Raw genomic sequence first — 18070 nt, forward strand, 5'->3', positions numbered from 1 at the left:
GGCTGAGCTGAGATTTCTGGAGATGATGCTGGGGGTAGGTTTGTCGCCTGCTGCCAACCATGGGTAGAAAACAAACCACAAGTGAAACCATGGATTTTAGCAGTGGGTACAATAGGGCCCCAGGAGGCCAGCAGCCCCTCCCTTCCTCTGGAGGGTCCTGAAACTGTCTCATCTGGGAGATGCCATCTTGGGAAGGAGGAAGCAGCAATGGTGAAATTTAGGGCATGAAGAGACAGCCTTGAGGGAGGTCTGAGCCTTGAATTTGACTGAATAGTTTATCTGAGAGAAGCGTTTAAAATGAAAGAGACCATTTCAAAGCATAAGCAACTGTTTTAATGGAAAGGGAATGAATTATCTTTAATTAGCAAATTTAAATGTTCCTCCTATCAGCAGAAATTGTGGGCTCATAAGAAAGAGTGAAGGACTTATAAAAACTAAACAAACCACATTTTTCTTAAAATACCTGAGTTGTTAGTGTATGTGTCAAGATATGATCGGACTTCTTGTTGGAATGTTGATTTTATCTGAATTCACTGCGTGCCACTTCATTAGGTATTTTAAAAATATTTTATGTATTTATTATGTATGTTGCATCTGGTGGTATAATTGAATATGAAACTAGAGAAATCTAGGGAATTTCTTTCTGACATGCACTATAATTTAAAACCGTAACAGACAACTGCAAGTTGTGTTAGAATACAAGATTGTCATTTGGTGTTTACTACAATTGCAAAAACAGCTTGTTAAGGAAAAATAATTAGACTTCCCCAAATATCTTGATGTCATAATACATATGTAAATTGTGGAGTAGGACATACAAAAAAATTATTGCTTTAAATGTCAGTTACTGCTAGCCCCAGAGAGAAAAAGAGCTGCAAAACGTAGCTACTGTATGTTTACACATACATTTATAGCAGGCATTTGTCTCCCACTCCTTTTCTTCAGTAACAATAAGATAAACGTCTAAAAAGCCTTGGTTTTAGATTTGGAGTCAACAGTTGGCTATACTTCTGCCCAAAGCCATTGATGTCTTCCTGCGTTAAGTGCGCGTGAGGGCTTGCGTGCTCTGGTCTGCGTAAGACTCAATTAAGCTTTGGGATAAAGAGTAACTGTGTCGTAGCCCTCTGGGGGCCGCATGCGAGCTCTTGCATGCGTTTCGCAGTACAGCTCGCCCTCCACGAAGAAGTAGCCCTTCTGTTTGAGGTTGAGGTTGCAGTCGGCACACACGAAGCACTCCGGATGCCGGTACTTATCCCGCGCCTTCACAACAGCACCGCTGTAGAGAAAAGGGAGATCGAGTCAAACAAACAAACAAAACCCACAGAGCCGAAAACAAGCTACAAGGGGAGATAACACTGCCTTCTGGCAGGTGTTATCTGTTTCACATTCAGGAAACAGCCTCCAGCTGTAAAACCAGCACGGCTGTGAAACTGACGTCATTGTCAGCCAGATCCCTGAGGACCACAGGAACACATCCCGTGTTTCTCGGGTGCCTCGTTTTCAGAGTTTTCAAACAAGTCGTTTCTACAAAAGTTATGGGATCTTACCTCATGATCTTTGCCGATTGTTTCTTTGAAAGAGCAAAACACGACATGAATAAGACTAACACCCCTGCACAGGATTCTGATTGTGACCAAGGTTGCCTACAGGGCTACAGGTCCCTCTGACTGCTTTCTATGTTGGTGGTGCAGCCTTTATTCTATGGAGCGCAGAGAAAACAGACCCAAGAGCAGAGATGGGATTGCCATGGGTGGGCGGACTGACCTCTCCTGTCAAAACAGCTTACTTCAGCTTGGATGAGGTAACTGCTTTTGGTACCATTATAAACGCTTGTGTTTTATGAGATCCTCTCTGCTCCAGAGCTCCGTGTCCCGCTTCTTTCTTTCTGTGTCACATTCCCCACTTGCTCTAAGCAGGCTTGGCTCCCACTGCCCTCCTGGGATGAATCCTGGAAAACTGGACTGATGGTGCCTCAGTGTGAGCTAAGAGTAGAGGAACAGGATAAAGGGGTGGGAGAAGTGGCCTCGTGGGGCATGTGGGACATTTGCAGTGGAGAGATTGAAATGACCTGCTTCACTGGAAGATTTGAATTAGCAAGTGTGGCTATTCAAACATAAGGGCCCTTGAAATGGAAGCTGACTGAATTTTTAAAAATTATATTTCAGTATTTGTGTAACTTAAGAAACCCAGTAAAGAAAATGTGTTTCAGTGAACAACCTGATGACCTTAGTATTCGGTTCCCTGAGTTTATACAGAAAATAAAATATTTAAAGACTGTATATTAACAAAGGGAAGGCTTTTTGAAGTGAAATTATGATTCTTGGACGTGATTTTTTAAAATATACTTCTAAGACAATTTTTATGGGAAAATATATGAAATTATAAGTCCAGAATGCCGATTCACGTTACATGCCAGTTTTAGGGTGTGTCGAAGGAATTCTGGTCAAATGTGCTGAATGTTGTGGATATATTTCAAGTCACTGACTGGAAATAGAGAACAGATACCAAGATTCATAGGGAATTCCTGGGTTAAAAATGAAACTTACACAATGCCACTCCCACATTTGTCACAGAGTGGCATCTTCTGTGTGCTGCCAGGGCCACCATGGACTTTTGTAACTGGAGCTCTCACACTCCGAGTTCCAGCGGGACGGTCATCTGAAAAACAAAGTGTTTCCATTTATGGCAAGGGAACAGCTGGCTACTGGCTAGTTCCTACTTTGCTTCTATTTTAAGGTGTGCACTTTAACTTAAGGAATTCTTAAGTTGCACGGGTGCTATCATTTCAAAAGGAGTAGGACCGGTTCAAGCATAACTTGTTCTGAAGCATGGCCTTACAAAACAGAATTAGTCAACATTTGTCGTCGTCATAGGGAGCTGTTATAAAATGCTCAAAAAGGCAGAATACCTTTTGCATTTTTTCCTGCTTCTTATTGGGGTAAAATATACATAACATAATATTGACCTTCTTAACCATTTTAAAATGGGTAATTCGGGAGCAGTAGGTCTATTCACAAGGTTGTGCAACCATCACCAATGATTATTTCCAGGACTCTTTCATCATCCAAACAAAAACCCTGTATCCATTAAACAGTAACGGCCCATTCTCTCTTCTTCCCAGATCCTGGTAATCTCTATTCTACTTTCTGTCTTAAGACTTGCCTATTCTAGGTACCTCTTATGAGGTACTCTTATGAAGGGTACAATATTTACCCTTCTGTGTCTGGCCTGTTTGAGCATGTTTGCAAGGTTCATCCATGTTGCAGCATGTATCAGAATTTCATTTTTTGAGGCTGCATGATATTCTGTGTGGATAGACCATATTTTGTTTATCCATTGATCAGTTGGTAGACAAATGCGTTGTTTTCACTCTCTGGCTATTGTGAATAATGCTGCTATGAACATTGGTGTGTAAGTATCTGTTTGAATCTCTGCTTTCAAGTTTTTGGGTATGGACCCAGAAATGTAATTGTTGGATTATTATGCTAATTCTATGTTTAACTTTTTGAGGAACCCGTATACTGTTTTTCACAATGGCTGCACCATTTTGCATTCCCACCAACAACGAACAAGGGTTCCAGTTTTTCCACATGCCCACGAACACTTGTTTTTCCCTTTAAAAAAAATATTAGCTATCCTAGTGGGGCATTTTGCATACTGCACAGGTTTTTAAAGGCCAGTGTATCTTTTGTTGATGGAAAAACATTGGTAAGAGTGTGAGCCCCGAGGACAGCAGGGGTGGCTAGAGATTCAGCCCTGCTTCTTACTGGCTGCGTCTCTTTGTACAAATCTGCTGTCTCTATGCCTCAGTTTCTCATTTGTTAGAGAAAATAATAGTTCCTATCTCACAGGTTATTGTGAGGATTAAATGATAAAGTATGCAAAGTACTTAGCACAGGGTTTGGAACACAGTAAGGGTTCATTGCAGTGTTATTTTAAAATTTGGGGGGCGCCTGGGTGGCTCAGTCGGTTAAGCAGCCGACTTCGGCTCAGGTCATGATCTCGCGGTCTGTGAGTTCGAGCCCCGCGTCGGGCTCTGTGCTGACAGCTCAGAGCCTGGAGCCTGCTTCAGATTCTGTGTCTCCCTCTCTCTGACCCTCCCCTGTTCATGCTCTCTCTCTGTCTCAAAATAAATAAACGTTAAAATTTGGATGACGATGATGATACCGTGGAGTATGGGGGGAGACGGAGAAATCTTGCAATATCCATTGAAAATTGGACTTTACGATTCTGAAGCTGAACTAGCCCCTGGATTACTGTGGAGGGAATTTGTCGTGGTGCTCTTTTATCACCAAGTTGGTGGCTATTTGGATACATTCTGGAAGCTCCTTTCCTAAACCAAGCACCACCCAAATCCTTCGGAGGAAAGATTCATTTGATCACTGAACTGAATACATTTTTAGACTTTCATTCCCAGGATGTTTACTGCCCTTCCATCCCTTGACTTTTCTAAGGGCCTCCATCAATGCTGTCCCAGCAAGACATTCGCGGCTGCTCACCAGGGCCGTCATTCACTAATTCCTGGAGCACTCTGAAGGAGCCCGACTGGCGAGGCTGAGTAGGTTCATTCCGATTGTCATGGAGCATCCGGTACACATCTGACTCGGGGGGCACAGAGGCTACAGGTTCACTGAAACACAGGATGGCAGGGAAAGCAGTGTCAGGAGCATCATGACACATGGGATGTGCAAGAAGCTACAAGGCATGAATAAGCAATGATCACTATATTTGCAGTAACTCCTGAACAAAGCCTCTGTATTTTCAAGTTAGTCTCTATTACAGTTAAAAAATATGGTATGAATTCACATGGGTCACCTTGAAGATGTCATTAAATTACATCACCGCACTTCTCCATCTGACAGAATACTTTGGAGGGCAACTAAAATGTGATTGTCAGGGAATAGCAATTAAAAAAATAACACTCGTGTCTGATGGGTATATAATTATGATGTGAACATAATTAACTTTTCTCATAAAAAAGACAACATAACATGTGGTAGGAAGTGCAGGAGTGACCCCAGTTTGATTATTCTTGGTCATAAAATGGTCAGTAAAATTCAGATTCACTTCTGATATTAAACTGAAAGGTATGGCTTCATTTTGTTTTTAAGATTAATTTGTTAACTTCAAAAAACAGCAAAGGTATCGTTTTGCTTATAAATTGAAGATGTTCAACTCGTATGTGAAAGTACATAATGTAGAAACTTTCAGTTATATTGACTACATTATGTTTTTTAATAGCCACATTATAATTCACTTCTAACAATGATAGCAGCTTTAGTTTTAATATTCTACAAATAAAATTCAAATCTAAGAAAATGCCTCAATGATAATACTACATGCCAGGCACTAAATGCTTTATTATTTTATGTCATTTAACTGCATTATCTAGAAAAGTAGTTGCTATCTGCACATACTTTTCTACCTATATCCTATTTGAAAATCATCTTATATATCTGAAAGTCCTTGCAAAAAAGCTTTGAGATACATTACGTGATTATTATCTCATTGCATTCATCCCAAGAGATATTTTTGGGAATTGATACACAGTACTCTTAAACATTATAAAACTTTAATTTATAAAAAGCAGTTATGTAATACTGAAAGAAGTAATAAGACTTTATCTTATAATAAATCTTTTTAATTCAAAAGCTTGATGGCAAAAGTGCTTTGAACAAATATTCATAATAAAGAAGAAAGTAGTCAAAATAAGAGACCAATGGAAATTAAATATTTACATTATTAGCTTGAGCTTATAAAACTTTATTCATGGCAAAAATTCCAAATGAAAAAATAATTACCTCTCCATAAGATACCATTAACAGAGAGAAGAGGTGTCATTTCTTAAAATTCCTCTGAACTTCCCATCCCTTTCCCAAATTTTGACCTCCAAAGGAGAAGCATAGAGTATACCAGATTATAAATCACTTTTGAAAAGTGTTGTACCAGACATTTGTAAAGAGCATTGTAGCTTTCCAAGAGATACATACATTTGGTCCTTCCATGATTTCATTTTATTGCGATCTGTCCCATTAAGCTCTACTTAGTTCATTCTGGAAGTCACTTTTATCTTTATGTCTAGATATTTGCAATACATCCTTAGCATTTTTCTCTTGAAAGCTTTGCACATAACCTTCTTCCAATTAAGACAACGTTAAAAGACACCGGTAAAGTTGACATTGCCCATGTGTTTAATTAATATGCCCATCATTCAAAAAGACTCGTATTACCTCATTAAGGGTGTTTCCCCTAGAGCTGTTGAAACCTGACCCTGAAGTGTTTCCATAATATTGTCATCTGAGTACAACTGCATAGGTGTATTAAACTGAGCATGTACAATCTTCACACCGGGAAGTTCCATTTCCAAAGGAATGTTAGGGGCCATCTTAGCAGCAACTTTCAAGTCACCTGGGCAAATAGTACTAAGAGTACTGACAGAAGAAGGGGTGCTACGTCCACTGCCACCGTCAATACCGGACGGAGTACTGCATCCACTGTGTTAATGACCACGTTACACAGAGAGGTGACACAGGAATCAGAAAATCCAGACAGGAGAACACAGAGAACAAGTACAGAGAGGTTAAAAGGAATTGAAGACAGAAAGTAAGAAGTGAATTCAATCAAATTCAAATGAAATGTTTATTTCTAGCTAGAGTATATTTTAAAAAGGGGAGACATTTAAAAATTCATGATGGAAAAAAGTTCAAGAAAATTAAAAAGTACAGGTGATATTGCATTTGTTGGCTCTGTTCTACTAGGCAATATGTTAAGCCGAGGGTTACACATAGAGTTGTGTGCATAAAGTAGAAAAGATGGGACTCGCTTTACTTTTTAAAAACAGGCCACACAGTTTTAAACTTGCCAACATCACAAACAAATGATGCAGGGAAATTACATTGGCTGGATGTCATTTTACCTTTATGAGCTGCAATGTTTAAAATGAAAACATTAATAAATGATCCTTCACAAATGGTAACTGGCTTTGCAGCATGAAGGTCAATCAGATATTTAGGCTAAACATTTCAAAATAGGAAGCAGATGTTTCAGACATGCAGTTACACGTTCCTTGAATAGGTTCTCCGTTGGTTCTGTGATACAGATTATGTTTGAAAGCTACTTTGTGAACGTTTTCTTGTTACCATGTTAACTTTTTCTACTTTCGTGCTTTAATTTTGTGAAGAGTACACTTTAAAAAATTGTTCAGTGATTTAATACAGGCTCTAGAAACAGCCAATAAATGCTTGTCACCTTGAAATTAATTGATTAGAGGGCAAATAAGGTAGTCTTGGACTCTTTAGATGCCACCTAGGGCATCATATGTAACTATTTCATGTAACATTTTGGAGGTACTCATATATTTCCATGCATATTTCTCATTTCCTTTTAAAGATCAATTGAGGGGACTTATTATTAAAACATGAGAAAGGCCATTCATGCAGTTTTAAAAACAGCTAGGGAGATTTCATATTCTCTTTGAATCTGGATAGGAGGCTAGTCACAACTGACATGCCAGTGACTAAAAAGTAATTTTTCTACATGCATTCTAAGTGCAGCATGAGAAATGCATTTTACAAGAAAATGGAATGTACTGAGTTGTTTTTTTTTAAGCACAATCATTTAAGACTAAACCAAAAAAAAAAATTAGTATTTGTAAATTTTTTTTCATGCTTGCAGGTTAGTGTTGCTATAAACTCAAGGCAGAGAACAATTTATATGATGTGTTTATCTCAAAGTCCGTTTTCTCTTAGGGCTTAGGTATGGCTCTTGCATTTACTCTCTAGGACTACTAATGCTAACCTTAGCCTCATATAGAGGGCAAAAACCGTAAGGATATTGGGCATCGATTCTGCTGACTACATCAATGTTGTAGCCTGCTTAGTGTGAACAACTCATGTCACTAAATGGATTTTAAAATTTTTTTTGTCTGGTGTTATCCAGTTCGACCACCTGCATGACCTAAACGAGGCGAGTATACATGGATGTGCCCCTTTACTTCCTGGCTGTTGAGACCCTATTTAAAGCCCAGTCTGTAAATTGGTTAATCATCTACAAAATGCCGAGTGGCGTTTTTATCATTTTTGTAGTTCAACACTCTCTTGGCTCCTGAAATCGACCGTAGTTGGTGAAAGGCTCTGTGTCAGGCCTAGAGCTAGACAGTAGATGGGTAAGCTATGAGCAATCAGAACTTACAGATAGACATTATTTTGTAGTTGTAATTAGTAATCTTTGTTATTAGTGTTCTTGTATATAGCATGCTTGTGTACATAATTTTATTTGAGCAAAGATTGTATCTTCTATTGCCTGATTTCTTTATCATTCTATTTAGGAGCCCCTGGTTATTGAATACATAGGAAATATACCCTTAGCAAACAAGAATGACCTTTTTATAAATTTTTGGGACAGTTTTAAAAGATCTCTTGAACTGATGCTCTAAGTAAATAGTTTTGATGAGCTCCATTCACTGTGGGTAGTATCATGGGTCACCATGGCCTATCCTGTGACCCGGAAAGGTAGATACGAATGAGATTTCTTGACTTTGACTTAGTGACTTGGCATGTGTAAGCTTGATGATACACTCAATTACTTCATGCCTCCATATCATCAGACAGAGAACTAATTTCCCTGGCCTGTGTACAGACTTTTTGGGATGAACTTCTGGAAGTGAGCTGTCCAAAAACCACTCAGAGGATTCTATTTTATCATTTGGACCTCCAAAATATCTTGTGTATATTTTTGGGTATAAATTTGGCTTTAAAAATTTTACATATTTGCCTATGAAAATACTGATTTTTTAATATGCTTCAATTATGAAATAAAAGAACCATAACTAGCAGGCAGGCCCGAGGGAGATTAACATATTAACAATTTAGTGTCTCCCACTTCGGATTAAAAAGTTGTTCATTTGGCTGTAGCTTGGTATATAGCCACCTAAAATTCCACCTCGATGAAGGATCATTTGGTAAGAACAAGAAATTCAGAAGCTAGAACAAATACGGGACACAGGAAGAAAGGAAAGAGAGTAGAGGCATTTTTACAATTCTTTAAGATTTATATGTGGTACCTGTCTTTAGAGTTTATTTGGGGGGCAGGGAGAGAATGACCAGGGGAGGGGCAGAGAGAGGGGGACAGAGGATCCGAAGAGGACTCTGTGCTGACAGCAGAGAGCCCGATGTGGGGCTCAAACTCACAAACCATGAGATCATGACCTGAGGCCAAGTCAGATGCGTAACCCACTGAGCCACCCAGGCGCCCTGGGTACCTGTCTTTAAAGCAAACCCTTTTGTCCCTGTTTCTCCTCTCTCCTCTCCCAAATTCAGCTATATTGAAAGGCACCTGACAATAACAAAATCATGAGTGGCTTGTCACTATCACCATGTTTGAGTTAAAATGAAAATAAAAGAAGGCCATTGGCGACCTGAATCCCTCTGACTTTCCCTGAATTATGATGAAATTAAATGTGTTACTGGTCTTTAGCCACGGCGAGATCTGTGTTACTCTGATGTGTCATTTCACTCATCGCCTAAAGTCCTAGGGTTTGGATTAGTGAATTTCCAGTTGAACCAACCTCAAAAGAATGCAAGTGCATTAATTTTACTATGCTTCTTTAGAAAGTTGCATATATATTTATTCAATAGTAACATAGCATCTTAACTCTTTATCTAGTGTTATGATCTTGGGGGAGGGGCTGGGAAGCTGTGGAGGGTGGGGAAATAGGGAGAAGATATACAAGCAAATAGAATGGGGACCAGGGAACAACGAAGTAAAGAAAGGCTTGTGCAGAGTTCCATCTATGAGGTAGGGTGGTAGCTCTTGATTCTACCTGCCACTCAAGTATTATTAGGTACGCTTAGGACTTCGTTCCTTTATCTAAGAACATTATGGAGCATTAGTCTGTCCCAGCCTTGTGTCCAGGTGCTGGGAAGATATAAGGCGCTCCCTTCTATTGGGGGAAAATGTATTTGGTAGTCACTGCCTTTTTAGCCTTGTCTCCTGCTCTTCCACTCTACTGCTTCTGAGTCTGATCTCACAAAATCGGCCAGCTTATTTTGAGATAATCCTCTGGCCCTGACTCTAGCTCACGGAAAGGTCTGCACAAGGAGATCACAGATCACATATCAAGCGATGATTGACCATCCAGAGCAGGTATCATAAACTTGGACACCCCCAGGGGCCAGCAGGTTATACTTACATAAAAATAGGCCAGGTATCGGGAGTGGTGAGCATTTTGACAGGATGGAGACTAGATGTTCCATCTTAAGGCATTTACTTAAGTTTCTTGGTTTTGTTTTTGTTTTTAACAACAGAAGGGTTACATAAAACACCCTCTGTAAGTTGGATGGGCCGCTAGTTTGTGACACTGGATATAGATCATTATTCAATAATCCTAACTGCCAACTTCCTTCATCTGGGCTGACTAATGTAGCTGAGGTCAGAGGAATGGGTTTGAGGTTTCCTAAAGTCACTCTTTCCCAATGTGCCAACACAGGGCATTCGTTCCCCCACCCCCCACCCCCCCCCCGCCCCCGGGGTTGGAGTACAATTTCTAGAGAAGATATTTATTTGAAAAGGATCATCTGACTGAAGATGACGATCTGTTTCTCTGATGGACAGCACTGAAGAGCTGGCCTGTTCTTACTGCAGTGTGGACACAGTTATATCTGTGAGGGTAATAAACATACCTCCCTCTCTCCCAGCTCTTTCCTTATACTGCTTTCCTCTGTGTGGCAAAGTTCCTTTTCAAGTGGGCTCTTTTTCTTTGCAAGTGTCCATAAGGATGAAGATTTATTTTTTGTTATTAAAATTTTTTTAAATGTTTATTTTTGAGAGACAGAGCGTGAGCAGGGGAGGGACAGAGAGAGAGGGAGACAGAGAGAATCCCAAGCAGGCTTCAGGCTATGAGCTGTCAGCACAGAGCCCTTTGTGGGGCTCAAACTCAGGAACCAGAAGATTATGACCTGAGCCAAAGTCGGACGCTTAACCGACTAAGTCACCCGGGTGCCCCCACATTTATTTTTATGTAAGAGCTAGAACGAGTGGGATTACACAGCAGGCTAATGGTGCTGTGAGAAACAAGGGCTGAGGTGGGCTACTCACAGCCTGTGAAACATAGAAAGCTGCACCAGCGTTCCCACTGGGCCCTGCCTGTCTCCTGACTTCTGATAGGGTGCCGGTGCCCATGTTTGTTCCTGCTGGCTGGGCTCTCGTGCCCTGGGAATGGGGTACATCTGCCTGCCTCAAAGGTCACTGTGTTCTGATGGGATCCTCAGAGCAGCAGGGGTATTAGTTATAAATATATGTGGTGATTGCCTAACATTTCACAGCTCTATAATCTGGTCAGTATTTACTCTCGGAAATGGACGTTAGTTACCTACTGTTCTCTGCTAAAAGTGAGTTTGTTTCTTTTGCTTTTGAAATAGGCTTCAAAATGAGCAGAATCACTCCAAACCCCTAAGGGTTACTCTTCTTAGTGATTAGTAAGGATTTATTAGAGAAGCATGCACTCCAGACGTCACAATCTCAGAGCTTATGACCTGCTTCGGCCTGGGATTATGAAAGGTTTGGGCCGAATATTGTGCTTGTGTTCAAAGTAGTTCACATCCTGTAAAAACAAAGGGTTAAAAAGTTCCTCAGTGGAAGATAGTTTTTGTGGTTTTTTTTTTTTTTTTTTTTAGATAAAAGTAAATGAATGATAATTGCACAGAGAAGATTATTTACCACCAAATATTGACATGACTAAGAAGGGGGATGATGGAACCGAGCGATTTCTTCATTTTAAGCATCTGTTCACTAAATGTTCAGGAACTGGCAGACTGGACTCCAGAACATTCTGGATCTGTTCTAGATGCTTGTCTTTAAACTAAACATCTGACTGTGCCTTCAGGAAAGTAAAAATAAAACAGCAAGAGCTGGACTTTGGAAAGGAAAAGAAACCGTACTATCACTGTTAAGAGCATGGTGGCCAGAAGGCAAGTCGGATACTTACTTTTGAGGTGAACTAGGAATGAGACCCCGCAGCTGTCCGTGAAGCGCGTCTTGTATATTGCTAGTTGAATAGAGCCCAATGGGTGAGTTATAGGAAGCGCTCACTACCTGTCTTTTGTCATCAATGTTTGCTGCTGCAACGAAAGGTTGGGCCCTTCTGTTGTGCGCGGTACCAATGGGTTTGAACTCCTGTACAATGGCAGACAAGATACACAGAGCCACAGAACGCACAACAAAGCCATTAATGAGCAAACCTAGAGCATCGCTGTTGTTAATCAAGGCTTCTTCACCCCACTGCAAGATTAACGGCAAGGTTAAAGGAGGAGTTACGCATAAACCTTTCTACATTTTCTGTGAAATTTACATGTGCTGTATTCAGCCACGTTTAAGGTGCAGATGAATTGACCTTATTTAAGATATCATAAAAGAATTCGAACGTTATTCTTTTTGTCTGGCCCTACTGACTTTCACGGCTGTAGTTGTTAAGAAATTCTCATATGACTCATTTGGATACTGAAATTCGATGTCAGAAATGAGATTTGTGGCTTAGAAGAATTATCATAGTTAACTTTTTCTCAAGTAGAACTTATATACACTTTCTCTTCTATGAATATCTTATTACAGCTTCCTCCATTTTAGGAAAAGGAGGGGCAAAACAATCAGAGAGAGGGAGCATTTATGAATACTTATACCGAATCATTTTAACTAATCCAAGTAAAAGTTTTATTTTTTCTTTATGCCTACCACAAAAAAATTCTTATTTTGCATTATGTTCTAACTTTAAGTTTAGAACAAATAATAAGCATTAAAAGACTATTTTTTTCTTATGAGAGCAGGGATACCATGTATATGGAAACTTTCTTTTCTTTCTTTTTTTTTTTTTTTTTGTGATGATTGCACGTTGTGTGTTTAAAGAACTTTTCATGTTTCTTTTAGTCCCAGAAGGACTAAAGTCAACAATTCAGATAGCTAATGTATAAGACTCACAAGAGGATCTCCACTTTATTGCTTGGAGAAAAGGATCAAACATCCGAGTCCCAAACTCTGAAACATGCCTGAATGATTGGAAACTCTATGTTATTATTTTTTAATGTAGGAATCCGGTTTTCCAATTTTTACAGAGATTTGTAATTTCGTAAAGTCATTAAATATCTTTTTCTCCTAAGCGACAGAAGAAAACCAGGAGGGAAGGCTAAAATGTACACAAGCTGATTCTCTTTCCAGATCTTTTCATTTGGCAGAATCAGTAAGATAAATCTTTCCAATATTTTCACTCACGCATTCACATCGACTTCACTTACTTTGGTGAATGTGCCACCAATTTTTCACACAGATTTCAACTAGCACAAACATTTATGATTCCTTGAAATGTTACTGAAAGGAGGCTGTTTTTATTAAAAAAAAACCAAGAAGGTCTTGTAATATTCTTGCTCATGTCATTTTTTTCTCTTCTTGTCATTACAAATGAGTAAATCGTGGGATGGCGCTTTTTTTGGTTGTTGTTAGAAAAAGAGACTGTCAGGGCGCCTGGGTGGCGCAGTCGGCTAAGCGTCCGACTTCAGCCAGGTCACGATCTCGCGGTCCGTGAGTTCGAGCCCCGCGTCAGGCTCTGGGCTGATGGCTCGGAGCCTGGAGCCTGTTTCTGATTCTGTGTCTCCCTCTCTCTCTCTGCCCCTCCCCCGTTCATGCTCTGTCTCTCTCTGTCCCAAAAATAAATAAAAAATGTTGAAAAAAAAATTTAAAAAAAAAAAAAAAAGAAAAAGAGACTGTCTTCATTTCTTAGGGGAGGAACCAGAGTTTTGCACAGAGATTCTTGTGCTTGAGAACATACCGACAGCTTCCTTTAGGGACCCACGCCACATGATGCTTCGGTGTTTTGATTCTGAGCAGCCACTCTTCACACGAAGTCCCTATTCCCCCATCTAGGTTTCTTGGAAAAGTTCACTTAAAATTTTAATAGTTGTAACAGGCAAATGGGGTACAGCTTCAAATACTAGCTGTACTGAGTCTGTGACTCCAGCTACCCCAAATCTCCTGGTGCCTGAAAATTGGGGATGTGGTAGAGAGCAACTTTTCTCTCATCAACCTTGGGCTGCGTATTATAATAGCCTCTTAAACTTGAGAAGGTCTGAGTTGAATACAATAGGCTGTGATCCTATAGTGTGATTGGATTGACTGGCATCTTACTGATTCATTATTTTTACCTCCAGAATAATGGCTCACTGCCTAGGAGTTCTTTGGGGGACAGTAGGGTTGCTGCTATTAGGCAGCAGAATGACTGAAATCACCAAATGTGGCTTTAGAAAAATGCTGAGTCCCAGAGTATGGGAAAATGTGTGTAGTCACACATTTATACAGTGCCACCATCTGATTGTTTTGGCTGATTTAATGATCAATTCTGCTTGTTGTTGTTGTTGTTGTTGTTGTTGTTTTTTATGATTTCTGATTAGCCATTATTAGGGCAGGAAAAAAGTGAATTGGAAATAATTGTAGGTAATGCCAGTGGTGATGATTCAAGCCTTTGTTACTCTTTTTGAAATGAAAGAAGAAGGCTAATTGCCTCATTTAGTTTTGGTAAATTATTAATTTCTCAGGCTAATTAAAAGAGTGAATCAGGCAGAACTGAAGGACTCAAGCTTTGTGGAATTTTTTTTTTTAACAAAGTATGATACGCCTTAAAGATCTTGATAAATAGAATTGAATTTAAAAAATTAGTTAATGTGATATGATGGTTTTATGGGGAAAAAAGTCGCGCCCCTTATTTCTTCTTAGTCTTTTTTTTTTCTTTTTCAACATTTTTTTTTTTAATTTTTTTATTTTTGGGACAGAGAGAGACAGAGCATGAACGGGGGAGGGGCAGAGAGAGAGGGAGACACAGAATCGGAAACAGGCTCCAGGCTCCGAGCCATCAGCCCAGAGCCTGACGCGGGGCTCGAACTCACGGACCGCGAGATCGTGACCTGGCTGAAGTCGGACGCTTAACCGACTGCGCCACCCAGGCGCCCCTTCTTAGTCTTAAAATGATTAATAAACATGGGTGGTGATTGTCCTGTAAATGAGGCATCTTCACTGAAAATATTTGTGCACTAATAATTTCTAGTAGTGCTTCCGAAAAGCAGCATTTGAGTTAATCAGCTCCAACCTTTTTCTTTGCTTTCAGTTTTGGTTATATATTGCAAAGGTCATAAATGTGTAATTTGTTAAAATAAAAAAAACCCCTTACTTTCTGCACATAATCATAAGAGGATATAAAAGAATGTAGGCTTCAATCTAATATAGGCTTCAAACATTTGTATTTAGGCTTTGCAAAGCATTAGTTTATGGGCTGCTAGAGGCATTCCAAAAAAGCACAATGAAGTTGTATACATCAAAGGTAAACAAATTTAAGTATGGCACGGGGAGGCAACATTGTATTCAAGTCTTCCATCATTGTTGATGGTCAAACAGAATCAAAAGACAAAGCCAATGACAAGTTTGGTATTCCACATTAATTTCTTTTTACATTTTCTGGAAAATCATTCGTAACAGTAATACCAGTAAAAAATTATACAGCAGTCAATACAGTCCAGCTCTTGTGTTTATTTTACCCAGACAAAAGCATCCAAATGATTCTCATCTCTTGGGAATTCAATAAGTAACCACTGCAGTTAATGAATGCATTTTAAATGTTATTTTTAAATATTAGGAGCTTATACTAAGGAATAATAGTTTGAATTAATAAAGTGCTAGAGCCAACAGAGTAAAAGCTAGGCAACTAGATGGAGGCTTGCTGATATTGGGGAGAATGCAGCTGGTGACCACAATCTCCAAGCCCTTAGGATGACCTCAGCAGTGACAGCATTCCAAGACAGTTGCACCTTTCAACTTCCTACTTGAAGAAGTTGTCCGTAGATAAAGATTCAGCCCAAGAACTGAGGCTATTACCAGCTCCAAAAGAAACAACATGTTTCATGGTACATACATAGACGTATGTATGTACTTACTAAAAAAAAAGTGGTGGGAAAAGAAGGAAAACAAGGGATCAAACCTTCGATCAAGGCACGCTGAAGAACTAATGGTATTTTGTCATGTTTGGAATTTATGAACAATCACCACCTGACCTCATGCTCACCCCTCAAAAGAAAAATAGTCACCCCTGCAAATTTTTTTCAGTGATCTGTTTCAAGTGTTTCCCGTATATAGTAGGGAACAGTTTGGGGATTAAGAAAGCTTGTTTTGAATGGGCCGCCTTCCAGTCATCACAAAATTGTAGACAAATCTATCTTTTGAAAATATAAACAGCTCCAACCCATACCTCACTTGATTGTGTGTAGAGTTCCTATACATCTTTATTATCAGATCTTCTAGGGCCAAGGATGTAATTCTTTGATGGAGACAGAAACAGTTATCTTCTCATTTAGAAATGAATGATGTTTGTTTCTGAAAAGCATCTTTCCTGTGTTGTGATAGCTACATTATAATTTTGAGTTGTTCAACTAACATTAAACAAAGATAAGCAGAATGTCTTATTTGAGAATGCCGGCTTTGAAGGACACAGACCTCTAACAACATACCGTTAGCCTACAGCTAATATATAATGCTAATATAATGCTTTGTATAGGAAAATGCATATCTGCTCCCAGGCCAGGTTCAGTGTGGATGGAAGGCTTTTATTCAATGGCTGTGGGTTGATCTAAACAACTTCTAAGGTTCTTTTTAAGTCTAAGATTCAAGTCTAGATTCAAAAAAACAAAATTTAACTTTTTAATAATAGCATGAGCAAATGAAAAAAAAAAAAACTAGGCATTAAAATTTCATGTCAGTTGTTACTATAACTGTAAAAGGAAGGTCCCCAAAGCCTGAATCTATGCATAGGGAAAAGACTGGAAATAAATACACTAACATTTTGTTAATTGTGGCAGGGCTTGTGTGGTAGGATGCAATATTTTTCCCCCTCAATGAATATATATTACTTTTAATTTTTTTAATATTTATTCATTTTTTGATAGAGATAAAGCGTGAGTGGGGGAGGGGCAGAGAAAAAGGGAGACACAGATCTGAAGCGGGCTCCAGGCTCCGAGCTGTCAGCACAGAGCCAGCCCGACGCAGGGCTCGAACTCACAGACCGTCAGATCATGACCTGAGCTGAAGTCGGACGCTTAACCGACTGAGCCACCCAGGCGCCCCGAATATACATTACTTTTTTTTTTTTTTCAACGTTTTTTATTTATTTTTGGGACAGAGAGAGACAGAGCATGAACGGGGGAGGGGCAGAGAGAGAGGGAGACACAGAATCAGAAACAGGCTCCAGGCTCCGAGCCATCAGCCCAGAGCCTGACGCGGGGCTCGAACTCACGGACCGCGAGATCGTGACCTGGCTGAAGTCGGACGCTTAACCGACTGAGCCACCCAGGCGCCCCGAATATACATTACTTTTAAAATGAAAAGTATTTTATTCTAATAGCCAAGGTCACAGAATTTACAGTGAAAGTTTCACTTGGCTTGAGAAATAAGAGCTCAAATACTGTTTTGCTCGATGGCATTTTCTACTCATCTACAGCGGCGTCTTGAAGCATGATATATCAACAGCATTTATTTCTCAGACAGACACGTCTTTGTTGTCCATAAAGTTGCCTTATTTGCAAAGTTCCTATTTTGGGTGTGTGCGTGGGGGGAAGACCTCTCTTTGCAAGACATCGTTTTGCGTGGCGTCGTGTTAATTAAAAAAATAAAATAAGAAGACAAACATAACCTCCGTTTAGCTTTCCTCCACACTCATGCTCCAAGTTAAATTCACTGCTTATCATTTTCTTTCAATCATTGCATTTTGTTCAGTTTATGCTTTGGCGTTTCAGATCGCAGGGGTTGTGCTAAGGCTGAGCTATGTTCGTAGGGAATGTCCGTCCTCAAGTGCCAAGTTACGTGAACCGATCATGCAGAAATCTGGCCTGAGGATCATCAGAGTAGGAGGCCTCTGGCCCATTAAGGGAAGAACTGAAATGGTTGTTATCTCTGAGACCTTCGAACACCGGCCTCCCTGAGAGGGTGCCAGGAAGAATGAGCCATGACTCAAAGTAAAGGAATGTTCAGAGGCTCCATCTGACTGGCT

The 18070-nt window shown here is 39.8% G+C and overlaps 1 protein-coding gene across 3 annotated transcripts in view; it reads right to left on the minus strand.

Annotated features, from left to right (window-relative positions):
- Positions 1-310: 310 nt before the first annotated feature.
- PDLIM3 (PDZ and LIM domain 3) overlaps positions 311-18070 on the minus strand; it is a 31235-nt gene continuing 13475 nt past the window's right edge. Inside the window, exons 4-8 of one of the 3 annotated variants that reach the window (XM_058723424.1) lie at positions 11532-11599; positions 6231-6494; positions 4500-4630; positions 2547-2658; positions 311-1276 (exon numbers count right to left, since the gene is read on the minus strand). In XM_058723424.1, the coding sequence (XP_058579407.1) occupies positions 1087-1276; positions 2547-2658; positions 4500-4630; positions 6231-6494; positions 11532-11599 (765 nt within the window). In that variant the 3' untranslated portion in view covers positions 311-1086. Of the gene's footprint in view, positions 1277-2546; positions 2659-4499; positions 4631-6230; positions 6495-11531; positions 11600-11983; positions 12172-18070 lie in introns of all 3 variants that reach the window. The other 2 variants (XM_058723425.1, XM_058723426.1) reach the window with 2 other exon arrangements.

Source organism: Neofelis nebulosa, chromosome 3 (assembly GCF_028018385.1).
Source record: "Neofelis nebulosa isolate mNeoNeb1 chromosome 3, mNeoNeb1.pri, whole genome shotgun sequence".
Classification (NCBI taxonomy): Eukaryota; Metazoa; Chordata; class Mammalia; order Carnivora; family Felidae; genus Neofelis; species Neofelis nebulosa.